Source organism: Zerene cesonia, unplaced genomic scaffold, assembly GCF_012273895.1.
Source record: "Zerene cesonia ecotype Mississippi unplaced genomic scaffold, Zerene_cesonia_1.1 Zces_u002, whole genome shotgun sequence".
Lineage (NCBI taxonomy): Eukaryota > Metazoa > Arthropoda > Insecta > Lepidoptera > Pieridae > Zerene > Zerene cesonia.
In genome coordinates, this window is record NW_024045132.1 from 693,467 (window position 1) to 720,168 (window position 26,702).

At 32.0% G+C, this 26,702-nt stretch overlaps 2 protein-coding genes across 3 annotated transcripts in view; one reads left to right on the forward strand and one right to left on the reverse strand.

Moving 5' to 3' along the window:
* Window positions 1–403: 403 nt before the first annotated feature.
* LOC119838371 (disks large homolog 2-like) lies at window positions 404–25,581 on the reverse strand. Of its 2 annotated transcripts, XM_038364300.1 has the most exons (11): window positions 25,400–25,581; window positions 18,899–19,346; window positions 11,954–12,033; window positions 10,763–10,945; window positions 5,965–6,045; window positions 5,250–5,450; window positions 4,592–4,730; window positions 4,108–4,177; window positions 3,104–3,338; window positions 2,670–2,833; window positions 404–729 (listed from the first exon to the last, which is right to left on the reverse strand). In XM_038364300.1, exons 2-11 carry the CDS (start codon window positions 19,155–19,157, stop codon window positions 726–728), a joined length of 1,416 nt encoding a protein of 471 aa, XP_038220228.1. In that variant the 5' UTR covers window positions 19,158–19,346; window positions 25,400–25,581; the 3' UTR covers window positions 404–725. The 2 variants fall into 2 exon arrangements, with proteins under 2 accessions (XP_038220228.1, XP_038220229.1); XM_038364301.1 differs by lacking the exon at window positions 404–729 and having other exon boundaries at window positions 2,666–2,833.
* LOC119838370 (myrosinase 1-like) overlaps window positions 9,865–26,702 on the forward strand; it is a 35,702-nt gene continuing 18,864 nt past the window's right edge. The window contains exons 1-2 of the mRNA XM_038364299.1: window positions 9,865–9,871; window positions 11,490–11,495. The gene's annotated coding sequence lies outside the window, so the exon portion shown is untranslated. The remainder of the gene's footprint in view (window positions 9,872–11,489; window positions 11,496–26,702) is intronic.

Consider the following 26,702-nt stretch of genomic DNA (forward strand, 5'->3'; position numbering starts at 1 on the left):
TTGAAGCTTAGGTACTGCACTAGAATCGAGTTCAAAGTATACCTAAGCAAAGTTTTCAAGAGAGAATTTCAGGTAGGTCAGATTTTCGTTATGTCATCTCTGTCACTCCACCGTTAGCCATACGGGCTAACCTTTATCAGGTTTTTGGTAGTTGCGTTCATCAGTACGCATCGTATCTGCACAGATTATACAATACTATATACTTTATAGGTATTTGTACAAAAAAAAAATTCAAATAATTTCCATTCCATTAGCAGTATTTTGTTTTGTTTTTTTGGAACTTTTTTCAAAACGAATTTATTATTGCCAGATAAATTTATTTGTTATTTAAAATTGTAATACAAAAATTGCATATCTTAAAAGTGACGTACCTGAAATTCTTGAATTATGTGTACTTTTTATGCACAAGCAATAATAATACTGTAGTTAAGGAAGTCTTATGTTCCATACTATAAATTCGGGAAACTTGTCTTCTTTACAGCACTTATATTAACTATTTTATAAAATTAAAAACACATTGTTTTTACGATTAATACTAAATTGTAAATAGCCACAAATTCTGTATCAAACACGTACTAAACATGACAGAAATTTAAATGTTCAATTATACATTGATAAGTATCTATAATTTATTTAGTAGTCTTGGTGCCATGAAAGCGGATGGTTCCCGTTTAGGTAACCTGTGTTCAGTCCTTTCGGTGTTCTATATCGCAGACTGTGAAGTGCTATCTGTAAAAGGAAATAATTCCATATACATCCATGACAAATTACCCAAAGCTGTTTAAACTTTACGTGGGGTTTTAAAATCTAAAATGTAATACAAATAACCTCCATCTTATAAACACGTCAAGCCATTTTAAGTTGAATTGGGAGTAAGAACGAGTAACAACATAATATTTAAACATAGCTAAACATATCTCGTAGTGTGCCTCGTATGACTTAGTACCTAAATATTGCTAATTTTGAACAATAATTTTTTTTTTATAGATTGTCCAGTCTATTCACCTCTGATTTACTTTAAATTATAGGAGGTACTCATTTAGTATTCATATTTATAAACTCAGTCGCTTAATCAGCGAATAACATCACACTTGTGTAAAAACCCTCGAAATACTACGATATACATTCCTAATACGTCTAATCAAGTCAGTTAATTATCTCTTCTTGTTACAACTAAAATAAATAATTAAACGAGCACATTGGAGGTGAATAGGATAAACTGATTTATGTATCTTCTGTAGCATAATATTGAAGCTATTTTAATTAAAGCCAATTGATTGAGACAAATTTGGTCGGTTCTTTTAATACGAGTACGTTTTGATTGCTTCTCTTGTTTCCTTGATTGAATCTCGAAATAATTTAAAATTCATGATTTTCTAAAAAAAAATTACTGTTAATATTATAATTAATTTATATACTGTAAGGGTGAAGGAAAACATCGTGAGGAAACCGGCATGTCCAAGAATCAAAAGTTCGACGACATGCGACGTCTGCCCACCCGCACTTGGCCATCGTGGTGGATTATGGCCTGAACCCTCATAGGAGGCCTGTGCCCCAGCAGTGGGAACAAATATGGGCTGATGATGATGATGATGAAAAGGGTTACAAACCATGCGTGTGAAAGCAAACGGATATTAACGAATCGACACAAAAAAATTTAACGCTCAATTTTAGATGTTTCTGTGAAGCTCTAAACGGCTTTGTATAGCAGTATATTGTTTCATAGAAAATATACAGTATGCAAATCACGCGGTGGGCTTATTTGGTGTGAGTTAGAATCGGATCGCTATTGTGGTTTTAATCCTGTTATTCCAGCAACCCTATGCAATGTTTTTCCCTTTACATTTTCCGATAGCTATTTTAGGAATATTTTTTGTTTTTGTTTTTTTTTTATGATATATGAAAGAACTTACAAAGTAATTTCTTTTTATTTCGAATTTACCATGGTATTAGTGCTTTCGTCGATATTTCATATAAGCGTATCATTAAGCATAGTGACTGTAAGCTGCAGAGCCGTTGATGGATTGAGCAACGGTAACCTTCCAAGTAACTTATTTTATTTTTCTTTTAACCCTGTAAAACCTATGTTTCACGAGCAAATTTTGTCCTAGGAAAAATTAGTTTTTTTCTAGAACAATATTTGCTTCAGGCTAGACGACCAATGTTTTATTCAAAATCATCCGACAGGAGACATAAAATTAATACAAATTAAATTATCCCGGTTTGACAAAACACAGAAGATTGACTCTCGTAGTCCTCAATAAAAAATTAGTACCTGGATGACCAAGCTTTGCTCGGTATTTTTTTTTTGTTTTTTTATAAATGATGTTTAAGTTCGAATTACATACTAATAAAATGATGAAATATGAATAATATTTTTCATAATAAATTGGGACTACTCAAACGCCTCCTATTTGTTAAAAAAGTAAGTTTAAGTCGATAAAACACGAATAAAACACGAATATGACATTTTCTAAAAAAGATTCCTAGCTAGATCGATTTATCGCCCCCGAAACCCCCTATATACCAAATTTCATGAAAATCGTTGGAGCCGATTCCGAGATTCCAATTATATATATATATATACAAGAATTGCTCGTTTAAAGATATAAGATATAAGATATCGACAATACTACAATGACGAGTACGTATAAGATAGACAATCTCACCTGGGATACATAATGTGCAATTCAGGTTGTACAGGAACATGTGTGTGGTGCGCGTGTGTGTGTGGTGACATGGCAGCCGCGTTGATCGCACGTATGCGCGCGCGCAGTCTTTCATACTGCTCTGGTTGAAACTGGGCAGCCACTGTTACCGCACCTCCAGAATACTAAATTGAAATTACTCCTATTAACTTCATAGTTCACTTTAATTAAATCCCAAAATTACCTTCGGTAGATTGCTCCCGGGGCTTTCAAATAATAAAGTTAATCCATTGTTCCATTCGTATAATTAATACTTGATTTATAATACTAAAACCATAATATAAAATTAAAAATTAAATCAGTAACAAGTAAATTTGAAGCCAGTAAGACGTGATATGCTTAGACATTTTATCAAATATTCACACCTGTTTTTAACACTGTCTGTCTAATTATACCTTTAAAGCAGCAGCCGCCTGTTCATGGGTAGCTCTGGTCAAATCATGTCCATCCACGCTCAGGATCCGGTCTCCTCTATGTAACATGCCATATGCCGCGCCACCAACAGCTACCCCAGAAACGAATACTCCATAAGCATCACCCTCACTGCCATCTTCAGCATCGCCCAACCCCCCTACGATATCCATTCCGAGTCGGGATCCAGTCCTCACCAAACGCACCATACGCACACATCTGAAAACATTACTTGTTTCATAGGTTGTACCTTCATATGAACAGAAACAGACTTCGACAGACTCATGCTGTGAATTTTGAAACATTTCCCTCCGGACCCCGGACCCCCGGACCCCCGGGGTCGCGGACGAATACCAAGTACCAATCAGCACCACGGCCCCCTCATAAAGCGGCTCGACGGATCACAGTGGAATCGGTTGGAATCCTATATAACCCACGGCTCCTTCTTCGGGCGCCGTGGGTATGGTATATATATCTATGCAATATATCCCCACTTAAAAAATGGCTCTTGTTGTCTCTAGAGCATAAAGATTGCCGTTAATGCCGAAGGAAAAATTTTGCGTAGATCAGGTTTGCAATAACTAATTACTCGAAGCTTATATTGTATATTCTGGATAGAGCAGAGCATATTTTTTATAGATATTACATTATTTCTATTTATTCAGTTCACATCTACCGCACAGACGTATAGCAATTATGCAGTCCTGTTGTGTATTGTGAAATAAAATATCCTTGACGAACTTTCATTAATAAAGGTAAGTTTTTTGTAACCATTTGGGTTATTATAGTGATATTGTTTATGAAATATAAAGTCATGAAGTATATTTTTTCAAATACAATACATCCTGTGTACTTACATTTTGAATGAAATATGTATTTATAGTATTATATATTTTTTTAGATTTCTTATATATTAAAACAGATTTTTTAAATTAACATTTGTATTAATGCAAATAATATTACAATTATAGTCTATACAAATACTAACCTAGGTATCTTACTGGGATCCTCTTCAGAGAGCTCGTGGAGTGTGGAACATGAAGTGGCTTGTGTTCGAGCTATTCATAAAACAATCGAATTTTTATAAAAAAAAAAAACAACTTATTTGCAATGATACCATCATGTACAGTATATAATTAATATTAATATGGGAGTTGATCATTGGAGCGAATCGGATTAAACTCCAGATTGAGTGGTTACAACGTCTACACAGGAAATCGGTAAAGTGGTTTTATATTTGCATAATGGTAACGCGATTTGTGCGTTAAAATCACTACATATTATATGTTGTGAATATGTGTGAAAACAAAATATAATGAACACTAATATAATGAAGAGTAGAATTTACAGTTTGCTATTTTTTTAATTAGCTCCATCGTCAACACAACTTCTATGTTAAAGAAGAGCTTAATTCAATTTGCGTTCGAGTTTCTTATAAAGTGGTATCTAGGGATGTAGTATGGTGAGCTTACTCGAGTATAGCGGAGCGGTTCTTGCGACAGGGGGTATGGACGCCGCCGGTAACACAACGAGTGTAACGTGGTCACCAGTGCTTCTCAATGCGGCAACTGCTTTGGCGTGAGTTGCACCGATTAATGAGGTTTCTATCCCCTAAATAATACACATTTAATTAGTATATTTATTCCATTGACAAGCAATAAACTAGTTTCGTAATCATGTTGAAAAACTGTCTGAAGAAACTCTGCCCACGCGTCCATTAAGCAGAGTGAGCTAATGAGCGCATACAATAGACTTTGAACATTACTGCTACGAAGTTGTTTTGATTTGATGACTACCATTTAATAGGCGAATGGGAACTTAGAAGTAGTACATTATTGGTTTATGCCTTAAAATAATTTCCACTATCAGTTACGCGTTGTATTCGAGAAATCATTGTTTTTTTAATAGTATTAGAATTTATAATATATACCAAATGTTACTTTTTGAGTACTCTTCTAGTATATCTAGCTGGCTAACACCAATAAATTTTCACATCGATGCGATATTTTTATGGCTTTAGATTACAAAAGGCTATGAAACCAATAATGTATACTAACAGTAAAATAAACATTCGCTTTTATATAGACAATCAAGCAACACTCTTATAATAAATCGACACAATATACTTACGTCTTCATCTCTCACAGCCAATATCTTATCGCCTAGTTTCAGCCTTCCATCATGATGCGCAGCACCTCCGACCGCGATATGCGATATAAAAACGCCACCGCCGCCCGCCGCGTCGTCTGCTCCGCCAGCAATGCCCAGACCCAACCCGCGGGCGCCTCTCCACAGTGTCACCACCCTCGGTCGCCGCGCTCTCCGTAATCGCTGACACATAAATAATCTTTTAACGCTTCTATTTTAATAATTTTCTGCGCGGGAATTAGGTTCATAGGTCATTTTTTATTTAAGCCGGCGAATGCTCGCCACGCGTAAAAAACGGTATTCAAATGGTATTTCTTTTTCCGTTAAAACACAAATCGGATTAATGTAAAATTGACGACGTTTTCTTTTTGAAGATTACTGTCCGCAATAAAGTCACAACCGTAAACCATTAATTTTGCGGTTCAATGTTCTTAATTTCATTTCACAAAATCATCATACAAAAGACAGTAAATATTTATAATCATCTTATTAATGAGAGCTTCAATTACAAATAAAAACATAGACTATAAGCGATTTAATGAAAACAATAAAAAGCAGAACACACAGAAGCACAGTTAATAGCAAACATCACGCTTGACTAAGTAATCTGACAGTTCATACAATGGCGTCTATACTAACTTTCGTATTTCCAGTACAGTTGGGAGCAGAGAGCCACTTACGTGCTAGATATACTTACCAGTTTCACAATGTTTCCTGCATTTTGTAGGGCATCCACCGCTACCGAGTGTGGCGCATTCTCAACCGAGACATCGTTAACCTATGAATAAGTAAAACAACTAGAATAAAAAGATTGTACCTCATGTGGCTTTGTGCATTACGCATTATGCATTATCCTTTTACGTTGACATTTGACAGCCAAGTAAATATTCCTGATGATACGTTACAATGCAACGAGCAACGGGACACATAAAATAGCATACATTGGAGTATTTAGATATTCTGATAACTGCTAAAGCTGTTAGTGGAAGTTAAATGCTATTAACGCCCATGCAATCCTCTCGCCACCTCTTCTACGGTAAAACATCTCGTTCTTTGAAGTCATGCAAAAGATTACTATTGATATGAGTTATCTCGAAATTTTTAAAAGTACGTGTGAACCAAATAAGTATCATAATGTATATTTATAGCAAGGGGATTTTAGACCCTAGACCCTCGTCCCGGCTCCGCCCGGATATCAAGATTCCTATTTTATCCTAAGGAGCATTTAATCGGAATAAAAAGTATCCCATCACCAAATAGTCAGCTCATACCCTATCCGTATACCAAATTGTACCAAAATCCGTTCAATAGTTTCAGCGTGATTGACAGACAAACATCCAAACAAACAAATTTTCACATTTATAATATTAGTGTGATTAAATGCTCAACCTATTTATCCATAATTTAATTGTAATTTTATTTTATTTATTTTTATTTAATTTCGAGTAACTCAGACTCATTTTGTTAGTAACAATTAATTCTTAAAAAATGCATAAAAATGGTTATCGTATGGTTTCCTTAGGGAATAGGTAAATGTATTATCGGGCATTTTTTGTATTTATATAAAAAGGGATAATTCTTTCTATAACACATTATATAACAACTCTAAACGTTCTGGTAGTGTTTTCGATGAAGGCTTCTGTTTCATCAAAACCACTACCAAAACGTTTCGAGTTTCGAGAAATCCGCTTCATTTTTATTAGGTTTATCTGTATGTTTGTATGTAACCGACTAACATCCAGGGGTCACGTTTTTATTGGTTATGTCTGAGCTTACAGAGACGAGCAGTGTTGACTTCCAAAAATACAATTTTTCACAAAATTTTATTGCGTTATTGTCAATAATATCTAAGCTATTCGTGAACTTATTATTATCTCCGACCATCATAACTTCACCAACAACTTAAATAATATGATTCATGTGAATATTTAAAATTATGAGCACTAAATTATTTTCATAGTAATAAACTAAAATATTTCCAACGTATCTGTACGAACAGTATTCATGAAAACACAATAAAATACATATTCTATCGGAGAAGAGATGTTATGAATGGTATAGAAAAATATAAGGATTTTCAATAAAATTTTTAGATTTATATTGCTATAGCATTGAAAATTTAATAAATTGTATTCAACTTATTATAATAATCACAATATTATGTTTATAAAATAAAAAAAAAACTATTATTGTTACGATCTACTCTTTGAATACATACGTATATGTTTTTATATTTTAATTTTGATAAGGTTCTCAATTCAGCTATAACCTCAAAACTTTCAACTGGGTGAAATTATGTCAATGATTTATTTTTTATTTAAATGCTGGTGCCTTTCCTGTGTTTTCATTAAAAATTTTCTATGGTCTGAATGTTTGAGAACGGTTTAGTTTCTTGTACTAGTTTCGACATCAAATGATTATCTATTTTTTATGACATAAACAAAAATTTTGCTATGTAAAATTTTACCGTATATGTACCCCCGATTTAGCTTAAAATTCATTGAACTTTATTTTAGGCATAATTTCACACCAAGAAATGAGACAAAAGATAATTTGGCATTACTATATCTAACTGTATTCTCATTTGAATTTAGGATTCTACTCAGAACATATTTACATATTCAAGTATATTTGATCATAACCCATAAAACATTAATAATTATAATTGGCTCCTTATAATATTGGGCTTTCTCGTTGCAATTTCAATTTTGGCTTCGAGTCTTATGATGTTTCACTGAATAAACATAAAGATTTATAATGAAAGAGAAGCGATGCCTCTTTTCATTAACATGCGATCCCTTCGCTCATAGTAAATTCAGAGTGCTTTAAATACTTAAAATATTTATGCATCTTATTACACCAATAGACACGGATTAATCATAGATACCTAGTTCCAACTCGTGCTTCACAGCATTTATTATGTGACACATCACACCAACAACTAAGTTTTAATAATATTTCTACATTTAATCATATAAGATACCAGCTTCCCCCGAGGATTCGTCCGCGAAAAGCGAATTGGTAATGAAGTGTTTCACCCCGGTAACAAGTAGACTGTAATTTTCTGCCCTCCAACTAATCATACGATAAAATACCTCCGTATTGACTTGTAAGAATGACAAACAATTACGTTTTCAAATTTATTCTATTAGTAATTACTACATATATTTAATTAAATCAAGACATAGTTTGAATTAAACAAAGAGATTATCTATCTTTATATTATAGCTAATACGCGAAAATTTTGTCCTAGTCAAATTTTACTGTTTATTAAATGAGAAAACCCGTTTATCTCAACTCCAAACACAAAGATAATAGAGAATAGAACAGACATGGGCTTGAATGTTGTATAATTAGATGTTTAGGAAATCGCTTATTACACAGATAATTTATTTAGTTTAAAAAATCATGTTCTAGTATAATATGTGCTGGAAAATGATCGTTCGTTTTTATATCCTACTAATATTATAAACGCGAAAGTTTATAAGTATGGATTACTCTTTCACGTTAAAACCACTGAATGGTGTTAAATTAAATTTTGCTATAATGTAGCTTATACATCAGAACAAGATATGAGCTATATAAATACTTGCTATTGCCCATAGGTTCATTCGTGGGTGAAGCCGCGCGGCGCAGCTAGTTGTATAAATAAAAGTTGTAAACCACTGCCAAAAAAATTTGCGTCATTCACGTATTAACGAAAAAACAATTACAATTCAGCATTTAAAATTAGCCTATATTATCATAACCATAAAATTGTTTTATATATCTTGCAGGCCGCAAATCCTATTTCTCCGTTTACAAACGGCGTCGTCGTTTTACAAACGTTTGCAGTTTTGTATTATGCCTCTGCATCACATAATATGCTGAGGATTCGGAATCATAAATAATCGGTTAGGTTGCTTAGAACGGTTTTATTTTGTAAAGTAAACTATAAGAGCCGTCTTCTCATAGCGTGCTCCTGGTGGATGTTTGAAAAAAGAAACTTCTCAGGATAATATAATATCTAGCTAGCTTTTGCGGCGAAATCTAATACTACTATCCTACTAATTTTATAAATGCTTGTAATGTTTGTAAGGATGTGTGTGTGTTTGTTACTCTTTCACGCAAAAACTACTGAATCGATTGCAATGAAATTTGGTATATAGACAGCTGGACAACTCGAATAACATATAGGCAACTTTTTATCTCGATATTCCTACGGGATACAGACTTACGCGGGTGAAACCGCAGGGCATAGTTAGTATTCAATTTATTCAAGTTTATATATTCAATTTATTCTATATCACTTCTTTTTACATACTGCATTATACCTTAATGATTTTATTCAATACTTTGCTTTAATATTAGCAAATACGGCGTAAGATAATTAATTGTACGAGTAAGTCAGAAATCATGAGTAAAATATTATGATTCTTTTGTCGAACAAATTTTTAATCTTTGTTATAATTCGATTACTGTTATAGCTATAGCTCTATAAGATATTCCAGTAAATTTCGTTAACTGTTTACTTAAACCATAATGGTATCAGTTCTTGGATGATTTTTACATATGCACTTATATTATGTAGATATATCGCATTTTATGAGCGTTTTGGTATCAACCTCTGGACGTATAAAAAGTTTGTGTCACTATTCATTAATTTGAATGCTAGGTTAAACAATAACAGAAGATAACATTTAATTAAAACTATTCTTCATGAAATATCATACAAATAGGAACATTGTCAACAAAATTTAATGCTTAGAAATGGCAGTATAACATCAGACCGAACATTCACGCAATTCTTTTTACGACCGTTTATAAAATTCCATAAAATGAATCACATACTCTACGGTAGTTTATCTTCTTCACTTGATAATATTTTTCGGTTTATCGCGCCATTTTATTTTCGCTTATATTAAGATTTTATATAACAGTAGAACTTATAATTATGTAATACCTTCCTAATAACCTGTGAATCACAATAAATAATTTTGAATTTGAATTTGAATTCGGTTTTACTTTCATATTAAAATTTTGCCCACATGCCATAACTCGGAGAATTCAATTTGCACTGTAGCGAAGATATTTTAAGGTGATGAGAGATTACTGAATTAGTTGGTTTACTTATTTTACAATTTTGTGTTGTAAATTTTTCATGTAATAAGCATGTGCATCTTTATCATCATCATTAATATTGTTAATTTGCTTGTTATATACACGAGCAAGAAATATATTTTTAATGTAGGTTTGCTGTGTCAGTGATCGGGTTTCTTCTAGAGTACCTACGTACATTATTGGTCTGAGAATATTGAAAATAAAGTATTATCACAAGCATATTTATTTATTTCTGTGTAACAAACTACTTGTTTTAATACTAGCCACTTGGCTCACCTGGGAGATCTCGCGAACAAGTGATATAAAAATATAGCCTTTCTCGCTTAGAAATAAAGCATTATTACAATTATTATATAACATACTCTTTATAATATTAATTACCGAATAATTCGTACCTGCAAAAGAATATCTCCAATATGCAGTCGACCATCTTTCTTGGCAGCGCCTGCTGGTGCGATGCGTGTGATGCTGACATCCCCCCCGTTCTCTCCGCCCGCTATACTTAGACCTAAGCCTGACATTCCTCTTTCCAGCGTCACCTCGACTGTTTCCCAAATGTCGTCAGAGTTAGGTGAAAACTGTGACAGAAATGAATAACATGTTTCAAAAAATACCTTGCCACGACGGTGTCAAGACGTTAACCGTCGATGCTGACAGTAGAAGTAGGAAACTTTATAAAACGTTTTAGAATAATACATAGGTATCATCGTGTGCGGTGCATACGTTTCGGATATCAGCACTGTCCGTCAGTGAGCAGTCAGCGTGAGTCCACAGATTAATAAGTGGTGACACTTAAATATTGACGCAATATTATAAATGTCGTAATAGATTTTATAGTACGTATAGGTATATAATAAGGATAACGAGACGAGATGAAATATTATGTTAGCAATCTGACGCTTTCGCATCAGCTTTCATAAAAACTTTAAAATAGAAGATGTACATAAATGCATCACATAAAAAATGGTAGCAACATAAACTGAGTTTGCTTATCGATTTGCCGATCGATCACCTAGTCATTAGAAACTTTGAAGTGGTAGCCTAACGTTATTTACTACGTAAGACGAAAGATATTGTGATAAAATTCGCTGTGTTTAACTACGTATAAATAAAATGTTTAACGCAGAGAAATAACTTTGCTTTATATATTTTAAAGCAGTTCTATGAAATATGATCTCCACATATTGCGTAGTGAAGCATCGTCATGTGGTTGTGAAATATTTTATAGCATTAATCATGTTATGATTTAATTAGTATGTGTATTTTTCTATGAAAGGGTTGTTTATTTTTTATAAAGGATAAGTACTTATTTTTATTCAGTTCGTCGTTTCTACGAATTATGAAACTGATATGCTCAGTTTTCTAAGTGCTATAAAATCTTTGATACTATCATATCATTTTTCTAAACTGATATTAAACATTTAAAATATTCGTTACTTTGCCATATAGTTAAATTCCAAAAGGACGAAGTAAAAAAGCGCTTTATTGTTAAAATAAAAGCTCACGATTTCAAGCATTTAAAAAAAGGTTACATACAAATTAAAAAAAGGCTGTCAACATCAATAACATAACGAAATTTATCGAACCTGACTGTTTCCTGCGGCTAGACGTCCAAATTCCGGGCTGCGGGTATTTTCCCGCCCTCCCTCACAGTTGCCTGCGTTGGCTGCAAACATAAACACCATTTTAATTTACCTTCATCGGTGTTTTTTGAGATAAACACTGGATACCGTATTACTTTTTCTTCTTGAATGTTTAACATTGTATTACTTTTAACTGTAGTTAGTATTGTAATTATCTGTGATGTTTTATTTAGTTATGTTAATTATAATATTGAATAAAAAATTACCTCTTCCTAATATCAACTAAAAGCACTTGTAAAAGGGAGTGGTCAATTTAGTATTCAATATTAATTATCATACAAAGAATTTATTGACGTTCATTAGTTACATTTTAATTTTACATTCTATACATGTACAAAAAAACATTCATCTGATATTTAAGCACATTACAAACCATAATGGATTATAAATTATTTGTATTTTGTAATATTGGTTTAGTTAAAGATATTCTTAATGATTTTTTTAAACTAGCGAGTAGGTACCTACTTTAAAAAGTATATAGACAATTAATTGTTTTTATGTGCCTTCATGTAGTCTCTCAAAAGGAATATTTATACAACATATTTTATTGCTGCTATAATCTTATTGGTTATAATATGCGTGATGTAGCTCAATAAATGGACTATCCGCTTTCAATCAAACACACAAACCTTACTATAGTTCATAGTCTCTAATAATATAGTATATTTACTGATTTATTTTCAAACTTTACTGGTCTTTACCGGTCTTGCTCTAGACAGCTTATATTTGTTAAATACATTTTATTTATTTATAGCTTTGTTTATTATATCATCGTAAATATAATAGGTAACAACAGCATATTTACATAAAGACAAGGAAAAATTAAATCCACACATTCTTAAGGGGGCTATAAGTAATTAACTGCAGGTGTTTACAAATTGGACTGTATCAATACTTGCACGTGGTGTAATTGGCGAATAAATTTCACTCGCGTGATGTAGGATTAGTGTCGACTATTTCCCCTCGAGAACAGCGGTTGTGCTAATTGCCTTGCCAATACCATCGGTTGCAATGAGTCGGAATGAGATTCCACTTAACTCATAGTGAAAAGAAGCACTTGGTGAGACTTTATTGCAATGAATAGCTGTCACACAGTTAGTACTGAGCAAGAGAAATATCCACTCAATAGATAATCTGAGTTGAAATCACTAGAGAGAGAACGTTTAAGCCTAATGTTTCTGTTTCTGTTGAAAAGTTATAATATTTAGCCAACGTATTCCAATCACGGAGTAACAGATGATAGGTCTTGCATCAAGGTTGATCCTGGTATTCGGCGGCGTAAGCAATATTCCAGTGAAACCTCTTCAGCTTCGACCAGCCATATGCCCTAGCTGGGGCAAATCACATTGGAAACAAGTTTGAGGCTTAAAAAAGTTTTTTTTTTTGTATTGTATGTAAAGGTATGTTTAGGATATTGCATTAGATATTCATATTGCTAGGGCAAGAAAACAACCGCCCAATATTTTTCTGCGCTACTTTCTACAATTTATATAGATGATAGGAAAGCAATGACATACATACTCACACGCATTCAAACATATCAACACACAAACATACATAGATAAATACATACGCCCACACATATGCTCAAGAAACATTACCCTTCTCTCTCAGTCAAGTCATAAATTAATCCATATTTCTGTTGGTCAAAGCATCACGTGTGAACAAACACTTGGACGAAAATATTCAACACAGTTTAAAGAACATTTATTTTTCATTAACAAGATGATGTGTTGTCGTAATTGTCTTCTTTAATATATAAAGCGCAAAGTTGACTGACTGATTGATCTATCAAAGCACATCCAAAACTACTGAGCAGGTTGAAATAACTTGCAGATAACTATGAGGTAGGTATATGCTAAGAAGTTATAAAGTCTACCGCTAAGAGAAAAGCATAGGGGATGGATGTTTTTACAATTAAAATTAATTTCGTCGACAGGAGTGAAGCTGCGGGTAAAGCTAGTTATTTATAAAATTCTATCATGCAAACTTAAGTGCGAGTTATCGCGACCCTTGCTGTAGCAATAAAAATTAAAAAAATATAATTGGAAGTCGCAAATGGAAATATACTTCTTATTTTATTAAGCGTCGACGAAGACTGGTTAGTTTCATTGACGCCTGTGTCTATGGTATGTTTAATTTATAAATTACATTAAATTTTCAGAAATAAAACTTCATTATTTAAAATTAATCTCATGTGTGTTTTATATCTAGCCAAACATTCAGGTAACACGGGTCTATAAATAATGGTTACCTCAATACATAAATAAATATAAAAATAAATATTATTTTAATCATTATTGAGTCAAGCACGCTTCGGCACGCATTGGGCTAGCTCGTACCGGGCTAGCTCCCACACCCCACATAACAAACAAAATCTTTGTTTTTAAATATTTTTATCTTAACACAAGTAATATAGAAGGATTACATAAAAAGAAATTGTACTATTCTTTCTTCTTATATATAGTGCTTAACAAGAAAATATTCAATAAAACTAAATCACATCAATTTACGAAAGATTAAATAAATGTTATAATAGTTTTATCCGTCTTATATTGGTTTCTATGCATAGAGTGGGCGCATCTTTTTCAAAACGTCTGTGAGCGCGTGGGCATAAACATTTAGTAATTTGAGGCGTGGGGAGCCTTTACCACTTCGTATTATTAAAACGATTACAGAAATGTTATTATTAATATTTTCAAAAATTAAGTATAACGAGAAATCAAATACCTATTAAAGAATTTAGTTTTTAAAAAGGTTTTATAAAACGTAATTAAGTACTTTTTTTGCTTGTTAATATTATCTTCAACAATACTAAAAAATACATGTACGGGACATAATTTGGTAAAATATTAATCATTTCTATTATACCTATGTAAGTGCAATACTTGCCCTTTTTCACCTATCTGGTATTTGCCTGCCTTTTTTGTAGGTGTTTGTAAATCTATAGGAACAAATCGAGCAATTTTGTTTCGTTCCAAAGAAATATTTAATGATTCAACATAAGATAGCAAACTACTTGTAATGCTGTCGACGTGGAACCATTGTTGGTTTTTATATGATTTCATTGTTTATACCGTTCTAACCCTCTTATTCATATTGATCATGAATTAAGAAATTAAATATATACCATTATACAGTCTTCATATGTTATCTCCATATTTTAACTTTATACAATATAGTCTACATTGTAACTTTTAAAAATATATGACGCCTTCTACCAACATGCTATACCAGACCACGCAAGACTAGGTGGTCACAATATTTTTTTCCTGCATCTCTCTGAAACCTGAAAGCGTCAAACCTATCAGCAAAAGTACAAAATGAGACTAGGGGAAGCTACTAAAAAGTGAAGACGGGCAATTGTTTTACAAATAAGTATCATCATTTTTGTTGTGAGGGCGGCAAGAAGCTCATGGCGCGCTCTATGGTTATAAATGAAGCTGTATTTATACTCGGATAAATGGTATTATTTGTAATTTGAAAAATAAACAAACTAGAGAAATTTTACAATTATTCGCTAATCATCAAGGCTTTGAATCACATCCAGCTACAAAAATCCTACCGCAAAATCGCTCCGACGCGACGTTAAAGAAAGACTAGTAAACAAACAAGTCATTTTCGCAAATATAATATTATTAACAATTGTGATTCATTGCTTTTATTTAAACGTATTTTCAACAAAACAAATCATTTAACATTCTTAAAACGGGACGTAGATTTATAGTAAATATATAATTAGCATATTAGATTAAGAGAGAAGACTACCATTATACAATAATAAACGCTTAAAGTCAAATCTTCTTATTTGGTTGTTAATTCAGTAATAAGTTTAACCGGCGGTTGAACTTTGAATAGAAGCAACAACAAAAATTTTAGAACCTAAAAAATTGTTTAACTTGGCTTTCTTTGCAGTCCAAAAGCAAATAATTCGTTTTGACAAGTTTACTCCCAGTAGAAATTTAGCCATCAAAACGTGACATCAAGAAAAATGTTGCCACACTTTGGGAATAGACGACAATGAACCCACATTATGCTAAATCCATACATTTTGATAGAAGTTTGGCAGGCTATTACTGCTACAAGCTTTTGAAATTTAATAAATTCACCAGATTATTATTCTGTCACAAATAATTTAAAGTATTTGTTAGTTGTTGCTCACAATTTTTATGTGGGATTTCAAAGTTTGTTTACCATACTAAAATAATTTAAAAGATTACACAAGGGTACAGTGACACACCTTTTGTAGTAAGTACAAAATATTAAATTTTCTGTCTTGCCCAACTAAATTAATAGTGTATGTTTAAATACATGGATGCACGGGTACTCTGATTCTTAACAAACAATATAACATAGCAAACAGACAGTAAATATTACAGACTGTAAATATTTACAAGTATTTTTTATCACAAAGAAGACAAAGGGGTGATGTACGGCTTAGTTGTTAGCTTAGTTGCTGTTATGATAGAACATTTTTTTATGTGAGTGTATTAATGGGAATATATAACTAAGGAATTAAATTCCTTAATATTTTGTCATAATATTAAATTCAAGTATGATATTTAATGTAATTTTTTTTACTATTATATTATTATTTGTAATATTTTTCTTATCCATTATTAAAATTGGAAGGCTATATGAACCAAATATACACAACTAAAAAGTATTACAAGTATGATCTACCGCGCAATGGACTTAAAATACATAGTGGCATAATTATTTCAGTGAAACAAACCTGTCTCTGAGATAGTTCATAATAAGAAATAAGATTAGACGGAACATAATTACGCTCCCTCTCCCTCTTAAAGAGAAGTTAAAAAAGGAATTAACTTTACAGTTAGCGAACTGAGAATAAAAGAAGTTTTCTTGCATTTTTTTTCCTGTTATTGCGCGTAATCGTAGCCGAACTTTTTAAAGCTTTCTTTTACTACCGCAATTTTTAATTATTTCTCATTTCTGCCGCCGTAGTAACAGTGATGATAATATTTTTGAACTAGAGAGATCTGATCACACGGTGACAAGATTTTAACGGCTTTTTAGCAATGCATAAATTAAATTTATAATAGGTATTTATTCATCTCTTCATATTTTAGTCTTATTTACGCTATATATAAATAATATCATCATATATTCAAATTGCATTTAAGTTAAAATAGGCAAAGGTTGTCATGCTAAATTTATATTCGCTATTAAATAATGTCTCTGTTTTTTCTTTATTTATTTAACAGCTTGTATTGCATATCACAGCAGGTCTAGGCATTATTACCAGCCAATAGTGTTTTATTATAACATATATCTCTAAACAACAAATTACATGTGAAATTTATATAGCAAAAACTTTTTAACAAACAAATTAAGCGTAGTATTCTGAACTAGTTTAAACTAGCTGGGAATATCCCTGGGACTTAATAGGGTGACGACATTCGCAGAGTTGCCGGCCACAATTGCTATCGGGTTCAATTACGTGCCTTAGAAGAGCCCTATATTTTGTAGTGGATAAAAAAATTATTTACGATAATTATTTAAATAATATAACGATAGATTTACGCGCTATAAGCAGATAACAATAAAATATTTAGAAGCTAGAGTGTTTTATTATCCAATTAATTTTAATGAAAACAGTTCTTCAGCAAAGTATTTTGTATAAACTATATATTAAAAGTAATTATATATTTTTAAGGCAAAAAATTAAATTTCTTGATAATATTTGCTTTCTACGAAATATCATATTTGATATTTAAATTACAGTAGGGTACTTCCATAAATAATTTTAAGTTGACACTGTAAAAAAGTTAGTAAAACAAATATTTATTTATTCAGAACTATTCAGTCGTCCGCGATCATTGAAATTAAACTGTATAAGTTCAAAATGTGTACAAATCTTGATGTGACGATTGTTCCGTATATTGGTATGAAACAAAACACATAATTCACACCATACGAAATCCTAGTATAAACGTGAAACAGTAATAAACATACCATAAATACAATAAACAGCCATATTAAATCTGTTTATATTTGAGGCAGATAGGACGATTTGATTGCTTTATTGATACCTTACAATACCCTTTTGATTCACCGATCTTCAATAGGTTAGGAGAATCCATCCATATTACATGTTATGTGTAATTATTGAAAGGTAATTCTCAACGTTTTCATTAGCAAATACGTTACATCATATTTTGTGTATCGATATATTAAACAGTTAAAAATTATTGTTTTTTGCGTGGTAAATGGTTAAATTTAGTGAAGTTTAAACTTCTTTTTTTTTGATAAAAAAATCATTAAATAGTAATTATAACTTAATTGTAAACAAGTACAGAGACATGAAGTTTACAAATATAGAGTGTATGAAGGTCAGTCTTATCAATTAGACTGATCTAGTTTAGACAGCCCAATTTATTGTTGTTTCTTTTGAGTCATTAATATTATCAAGATCAAAATTAAACACTAACTTGATATGTAAGAGTAGCCAAGTAGTACCATTTGATAATTTTGCTACGTTTATATTACAATTTAATAACTTTCTCTGCTGTCCCTACAATATTTTAATAGCTTTCTCTGCTGTCTCTACAATATTTTATTTACTGATTGAATGACACCAACGTACTTGTCATGCAATGATTTATGAGTCGTCACGACCACGCGCAATTTCAAAAACTTGATTTCATGACATTTCTGGGTCATGTCATAAGGAAATAAACCACGTGTGGATAATATATGATTAAGGCAATCACAATTATATCTGAGTATTGTTTGGAACCTTCAATTCTTTATTTACGACCGCTCGATATAACTTCCTTCCTATCAAACGTATCAGGAACTAACTTATTTTTATTTCTAGGCGCGGTCATACAATATTGTGTCTACAACAAATAACACACTTACATTCTTCCGTGATTTGTAACTCGATCTTATCGAGATCTTCGACTTCCTCATCCTCGAAATCTGTTTGTACTGTGGCGTCACGGGTGTAGTGTTGTAGAGCGATGACGTCAAACGCCGCCCGCTCGTCTGGACTGGGCGCGCGAGAGGCTTGGGCTTCAGGCATGTCCAGCCTGGCTCGCTTGCACGCCGAGCACCCGCAAAGCGAGCCGCGCACTCGCAGCAGCCATACAAGCCCGAACAGCGCCATCCACGTGGTCATGCTGTGACACTCAACACCATATCACTTCACTCCCACTTCAACTGCACTCTAAACTTAAACGATATCATAGTCATATCCACAAACAACCCATGTTTATCCTCCTATTTTCTAGTTACAACAAAAGATAAGCGCCAAATTATTAAGATTTGTTGCGCTCATGAATCTTTTCATTCAACTCTAATTACAACGCTATACGTAAACAATGAATATCAAACATTAGCACTTTAACAATAGACATGAAAAGTTCTGAAGCATCTAAAGAATGAGTCAAAATGGAAGAAAAACAGGAAAAATGACACAGTTTACTTGGAAATGAGCGTTGCGGTACAGATATGAAAATAGCTTGTCGTTTTTACATACTCGCAATATTTATATTCCACCGTGGAAAAGTTATTGTGAATTTTCTTTCTTGCCTTGTAAGATAATAGCTGGCTTGGCTTGTTTAAAGATGTGATTTAAAAAAATTATAATGAGGTTATAATGTTTGTGCAAAAGTGTTAAAAAGGCTAAGATGGTATGGTTTTTATTACGTTTTGACTAGCAATTTGCAAAAAAAGGATCTCTTGTAAATGAGTGGGTCTGTCGGTTGAGCTGATGGTCACAGACATAACTTGATTACTACAAAACGCCAATATATAATTATTCAGAGACCTCAAAACCTTTTATTTCAGGAAATTATATGAAAAATTATATCTGTGAATATGGATAACGATGAAGGAAAACAGCTTGAGGAAACCGTCATGCTCAAGAATCAACAGTTCGTCGACATGTGACATCTGCCAACCCGCACTTGGACAGCGTGGTGGATTATGGCCTGAACCCTCATAGGAGGCCTGTGCCCACCAGTAGGAATATGTACGATGATGATGATGATGATAAACTTTACTCATAACATTATTTAGAAAAAAAAACAGTTCGAAAAAGTTACACGTCAAAGTATGTCATTCTGTCTAACTTTTAAACTACGAGTTCAGATTGGAAAATTCGAAAAAGTATAAAAAACGGACGAATTTAATAAAACTTTCGATCGAACTCCTGAAAAGGAGGTATTTTTAGGTCTAGATTATATTTCTCCCACGTGTTTCAAAATTTATTAAATTTCTTATATGTTTATCAAATTATCGTGTCACAGTGTTATTTACAATACTCCTCCAAAACGGACAACTCTCATTAAATTTTGTGAGCATATCGGGAAGGTCTGAGAATCGGCCAACATCTATTTTTCATACTTTAAATGATAAGAGTACAGCAGAACAGTGTTTGCCGGGTCAGCTAGTATAAAATATAAAATTCGTTATTTTATATCATGACCCTTAATTGATTGCCTATATTTATTCTCAATTAAAGCATTAAAATAAGTATCTTTGAGTTATTTTAATGACAAGATTTAATTCTTTATTATCTCGGTTATACTTAAGTTTAATTAAGATTCCTTATTCTTATACTCATCATCATAATAAAATATATACTCATCGGCATATAAAATCAGCAACAATTTGTATTTTTTTTCGTTTGCCTAATATAAAACATTTTTGATGCAAGTGCTTATATATATATAGTAGGTAGTTATATATCATGTTTAACATTACATACGCTACACGATTAAATTAATATAATTTACATAGATTTTGTGTACTATAGCTGTCATAATCTGATTAACAGCCTCCAAAATTGACTAGCCGTTTTCAATTAGGATTTATTCCACTTAAGTAGTCGACCATGCTACATATGACGTGGGTGACTCGATAAAATGATAAATGGAGGTCATAAATTGCAGCCCCGAGATATAAATGGCAGTTCTTTCAGTGAAGGACTCATGAAAAATATCAATTTGTTACAAATGATCGACGAAATTCTCCTCGGATAACAAATTATAACTCGAAAATGTTGCGACGTGACTGTTCGTATTTTGCGCATAGTGTATTTCGAACTGAGGTATTTTTAATACCGCGGATCGTACAGAAATTGAAGCGGGACATTAATAATCGTAAGGAAGAATCTTTTAGCAGGAAATCTCTTTCGAACGCCTGCCTACTTACAATATTCGTTTCCTGCCTGTTTATCTCGACATTTTTCGGATTAAATCTCTTTAATATACGCTTTAATTTCGTTTGTTGAACTAAAGTTATAAATATTTACATAATAATATGTGATTACAATACTCTGCAATTAGACTTTGCTTAGATTGTAGTTCTAAACGGTTTTATATGGTAAAATAAGACTTCTTTTTCGTATACACACAAAACAATAAATTTAGATATGTTAAAATAAAATAAGAAATTTTATTTATAAGTTTTTAAGTGTTTATGTAGCAGGTTGATACAATTTTTAATTAAGCGCATAAAAATGATATATATCTTGAAATTTTATGGTTAGATAAGCCAAAGTCTTTCTTTTTTTATTTGTAAAATCTATAAGTCCACCTTTTAAATTTTTTCTAGGTTTTTTCTCCGTAGTTTACAAAATAACTATTAATAGGGAGGATAGCCTTCTATCAACAAAATAGAATCTATACACAACCGAACATGTTATTTCTTGTTGCATAGTATTGAGGGTTTTAATGCGATTCTATTCTTTTGCTACTTGTTTTCGTTCATATGAATATCATTCTATGTTACCTAACCTCTTTATATCCATTAAAAGGCTTATTTAAAATTAAAGCTTTCTATTTGTATTATCTATCTGTATATGATGAATTCAGATTATTTATATACTTAAGTTAATAACATATCGTCATGAAAACACGTAATTTGAAATGAAAAAGTCCTATAAATAGACCGATACTTGATACTGTAATTCATGAACTCTATTTCTGTAACACGTGTCACAGTTGACCTTGTCTTTTTTTTAAACTTCGAGTGATGGATTACAAACCAAAAGTTAAAAATAGTTTTTAATTGTACTAACTTTTAGGTGAGTTATGCTAACATATAACATGTTTTTACATGAGCAAAACTTTTTTTGTAACTATGTACCTACGATGTTAATTTACGTTACCAACTTTCTACTAGCCCATGTCCTCTTTCTCACCCCTCCAAATCCATTCCTTTATTCGCGTCGAAAATCCTTTGTTTGTATAAATAAGGAGAGAGAGGAGAGGAATGGCCTCTGCAAATGCATTACCCGCTTTAAAAGTATCCTTCAAAACCGGGTAACGCATTTACAGAAAGAGGACACAAAATTTACTCACGTATGGTGGGTGTCCCCTACCATCACGCTACCCACTAGCTTAATTGCCCGCCACCATGGAAAAAATTGCGTAGGACTCGTTATACAGATCCCAATTATTAATTTCAAAATTGAATCAAACGACAGGAATTTATCATCAAAAAAGGATGTTGTCAATAAGCTGAATCTCTGCGAGGCTGTGAATTTACATACATAAAAATGCGATATTATTAGAAATCTCTGTATTTTTGGCCCCTTTTGGTGTAAAAAAAAGGTATTGTACCTTAACAAGAAAGCAGTTGTAGCTTTTCATATTCACAAAAATATAGAAATCAATTGCTATTATGTATTGAAGTGTAGTCAAATGTCATTTGAAAAATACGTTTTACTTAGAAATCCTATTTGCATTTCGATAGTTGCTTATTTATTATGCCTTTACAATTTAAACACAACTTCGTTTCTTAACTTACACCATAAATTTATTTGAATTAATACATGTGACTTAACAAAATGTCTCAAAGTCGATCCTATTCTTAGTTGAATCGAATTGAACCAACCTGTATTGCAAAATAGTGATGCTATTCTAGCATAAGCCTATAGCCTCCTTTGCTAACATTTCTTGGTAACTGGCCAAATATATAGATGGCAATATTCAAATTCAGACTAAAATCTATTTAGTCCTTAATGAGATATAATTATCATCATCATAAACTTTACCGTTCATTATAATATTCGTAGTAGAATTAAAATGTGCTCAAAACATAATAACATTTGAGCGGATTAATCAAAATTAATAAACCATGTGCGAAGTTTAAAATTTCCATACCAAGTGGATACAGAGTATGCAAATACGATAAACTTTTAACAGTTATTGGGGAAAACTTTTCTTTTATGAATATTTATAACATAAAAACTTCGGTTAAAACATACGATAATAGAATAGAATAGTTTTTATCTCACGGGAACGGTTTGGGGAAATTACTGAAATGTAAATCTTTTCCTTTCCTTTGACTACGCGAGAGAAACCGCAGACAGAAAACTAGTAAGTTATAACTAAAAATAAAGGGTTATATAGGATTACAAAAGTGAAACAAACTTCACGTAGGTATATAATGATCAAAGGACCAACACGCATTCCTCACTGGTATTTAATAAAATACGAGTGATGCAATACTTTATTTCGGTGCAATATTGTCAGACAAGAATACATTGTGAATGACGTCATATGAAGACCAATGCAAATAACTAGACAGCCGCTCAAAGTGCAAGCTTTGTGACCTTTTGCAAAACGAGACTTCCTATTTCAGTTCTTAACTCTATAGTATTGTTGGATAGTTAAACATAGCTTCATATATCTGAGAATAACTTTGAACGCCGCATGATATGTTTTTTTCTTTATTCATCAAGATAATACCTATCCGATGCCTTAAAAATGTGTATTATCTTGATTGATCTTGTAAAAGATTTACTTTGCACAAAAAGTATGCAGTTTACGAATTGTAATTAAGATTGGTTGATTATTTCCGGAATTGAATGAATGATATATTTTATAATATGTTCTGCTTTACTCTGATCATTTAGAGGTATGAAAAATAGATGTTAGCCGATTCTCAAACATACCCGAAAATTTCATAAGAATCGGTCAAGCCGTTTCGGAGGAGTATGGCAACGAAAACTGTGACACGAGAATTTTATATATTAGATATAATGTGTTGTACTAACATATTATTTAGTATATTTGTTCTATATATTTATAAGGAATTTAGAGGACAATAGATAGTATGGTTTCATGTTTCTACGTCAAATTTTATACAATGATATTTTTCTACTGCTTTGTAAACTAAAAAAAATGCATTTCGCAATTACTATAAAAATCTGCTGTCCATAGTATAATTTTTTACATAACAATAGAATTCTCTAAAACTTGTTTCTATTCAGTAAACTGATAACAAATATGTACATAGTTATGTAAGGTATAATATTTTAGCAAAATAAAGATTTCATATTATTTTATTACTTTTTATATAGCGAAAAAGACTGTCTAGACGGGTTGTCTAATATTATTATTGTTATTGAAGAAACAAAAACCTAGATATAAAATAAACAATAAAATTTAATATCGAAATGTTAATTTTCACCGTAACGGTCTGTGCTGTTAAAGTATATTTTATGGCATTATGAAAACAAATCCCCATCTTAGTAACTTTAGAATCATAGAATTCACGTCGACTTAATTAATTATCTGAATATTCAGTCTTTAAAATATAAAATTAGTTAACGTGTCTATAGAATAAAGATAATAATATCATTCATAAATCATCATTATCTTCATCAGCATATGTTTGTTTCCATTTTAGGGATACAGACCTCCCATCAAAGAAGGTATGTTTCATTGATAAATCACTAATACAACTTCGTAGAAAAAATGTACATAAAAGAATCCTAAAAAACAATGTCAAAGGTATAAGTAGATATCTATCTCAGAAACTTGGTCGTTACATTTTATAAACATTTTTTATAATAAGAACGCTCCTATATTAAATAAAATTTAACACTAATTAATCGTCTTTCTCAATCTAACGTACAAAAAATTAGTCCACATTTATTTAATGCAAAGACGATTCGAAAAGCTTGAAATAATAACGTGCTTTCATATTTGAAAAGCGAGTCTTAATTAATCTACATATTATTAATCACATAACTCGAGCATGTGTTAAAATGTACAGCGTACGCCTGTCATTCATAATGGCGGAGGTAAAATAACTTCCTGGATTATTCAATGAAAACAAATTCAGCAAAAACTGAGATAATTAATTCTCTGCCATCTCGTATACCCAGGGGCTTGTGTATTCTGTCAAGTAGAGCACATAAAATATGTATGAGAATCAAATGTAGGTATGTCTTTATATAACTTACAATAAAATATAGTGTCAATAAAAAGCATTAAAAAAATTTTACTAGTTAATGAAGTTATTTTTGAAGCCCTTTCATGATCAAGTAAAAATGCGAGCATCTTCAAATTTTGAATTAAAGCGTTGTTAAAAAAGTTGTCAATGTTTCGAATCAACCTCAACCTTTAAAATGCGGTCACTTTACAAATTGGTTCGATAAAACACACATTGGTAGCTAGTTAGACGCACAAAAAGTTCACTCGATCACTTAATCGGCGCCGTAACGCCTGCACATTTAATGTTCCGATCGCGTAATATCGCATTATTTCGGCACAACGACGTGCCTTTTCCACGGTATCTTCCTCGGCACTGAATACTCTGGTACAGTTGAATGCTTCACGCATGCGGCCTGCTTTCCCGTCAAGCTTTATAACCGAGATGGCTATGATAATAATTGGACTAAACAGGATTTACGGAAACTTTTCATGAACTGTTGTCTAGAAGCTTGCTTTCATTGTTTATGTTATTGAAACTTTAATTGTTTTTTAATCAAAGATCAGTTGTTCATATAATTCCCGTTTCGTTGGAAAATATTCCACATAATATATTTCGTCGCTTGTAGCTGAAATGTTTAAGGTATATCTCGAAAAACATAATTCTGACCTTAATACATCTAGAGCTATAGGATTCGGATTCCTTATTTCACTTCCTTCTCTTCTTTAATCTTATAAGTAATTTTCATATTTCTTAACTTGAGCTTGTTTCTCATATTTACAAATACTATAAATGCGAAAGTGTGTTTGTTTTTCTTTCATAGCCCAATGGAGCGATTTTATGATACGAGTATAATTGGTGTCATGTCTAGATAGATCCGTTTACTAGTTAATCAGTTATATAAAATTCTACTACCCGCTTAATAATATCAGACTTAATTAAATACAACTTTATACGTATCACAGTGACTTGATTCCATTATGCAAAACAATAAAGAAGATGTGGTTTCATATAATACTCGTATAATACATTGTGTCCTTCTATAGTCATAGACCAGGCGAAAAAGGAACTATATAATTATATTTCATCAAACTACTCGGATTGCACAGCGGGTACAAACTATAGTATGCGATTTTCTCTGGGACCAGCTTTGTGTTATTGCGGGTTCCCATGTGTAATAACTCAGCTGCATCCTGGATTTTGAATTGTGTTAAGATAGACGCAAAAGGCTGCCTTTCTAGAGAGACTTGAATATAACTATAAAAATGCATCTGCACCTCCACATAATCCTTCGGGAATCACGACCGTGTTGTATGTTTAACCTCTAATATGTTTTTATTACAAATATACCCACATTCATTATAAGATTTAGTGAGTGCACCATACGAAATATAGTTCAGACCAACAAAATTAAATAACACAAATTGCTATATTAGCAATAATTATGTTAGTTTCTCAAAGATTACAGCCTATCACGGTCATAAATATTGAA

What these genes read in the sequence shown, in the direction of transcription:
- LOC119838371 (XM_038364300.1), bottom strand. Translation starts at nt 19,157, where the DNA reads ATGACCACGTGGATGGCGCTGTTCGGGCTTGTATGGCTGCTGCGAGTG. An exon ending in GATCCCAGTAAGATACCTAG is followed by an intron (nt 3,339 to 4,107) that starts GTTAGTATTTGT and finishes TAATGTTTTCAG; the next exon opens with ATGTGTGCGTATGGTGCGTT. An exon ending in AGGCGGCTGCTGCTTTAAAG is followed by an intron (nt 2,834 to 3,103) that starts GTATAATTAGAC and finishes ATTTCAATTTAG; the next exon opens with TATTCTGGAGGTGCGGTAAC.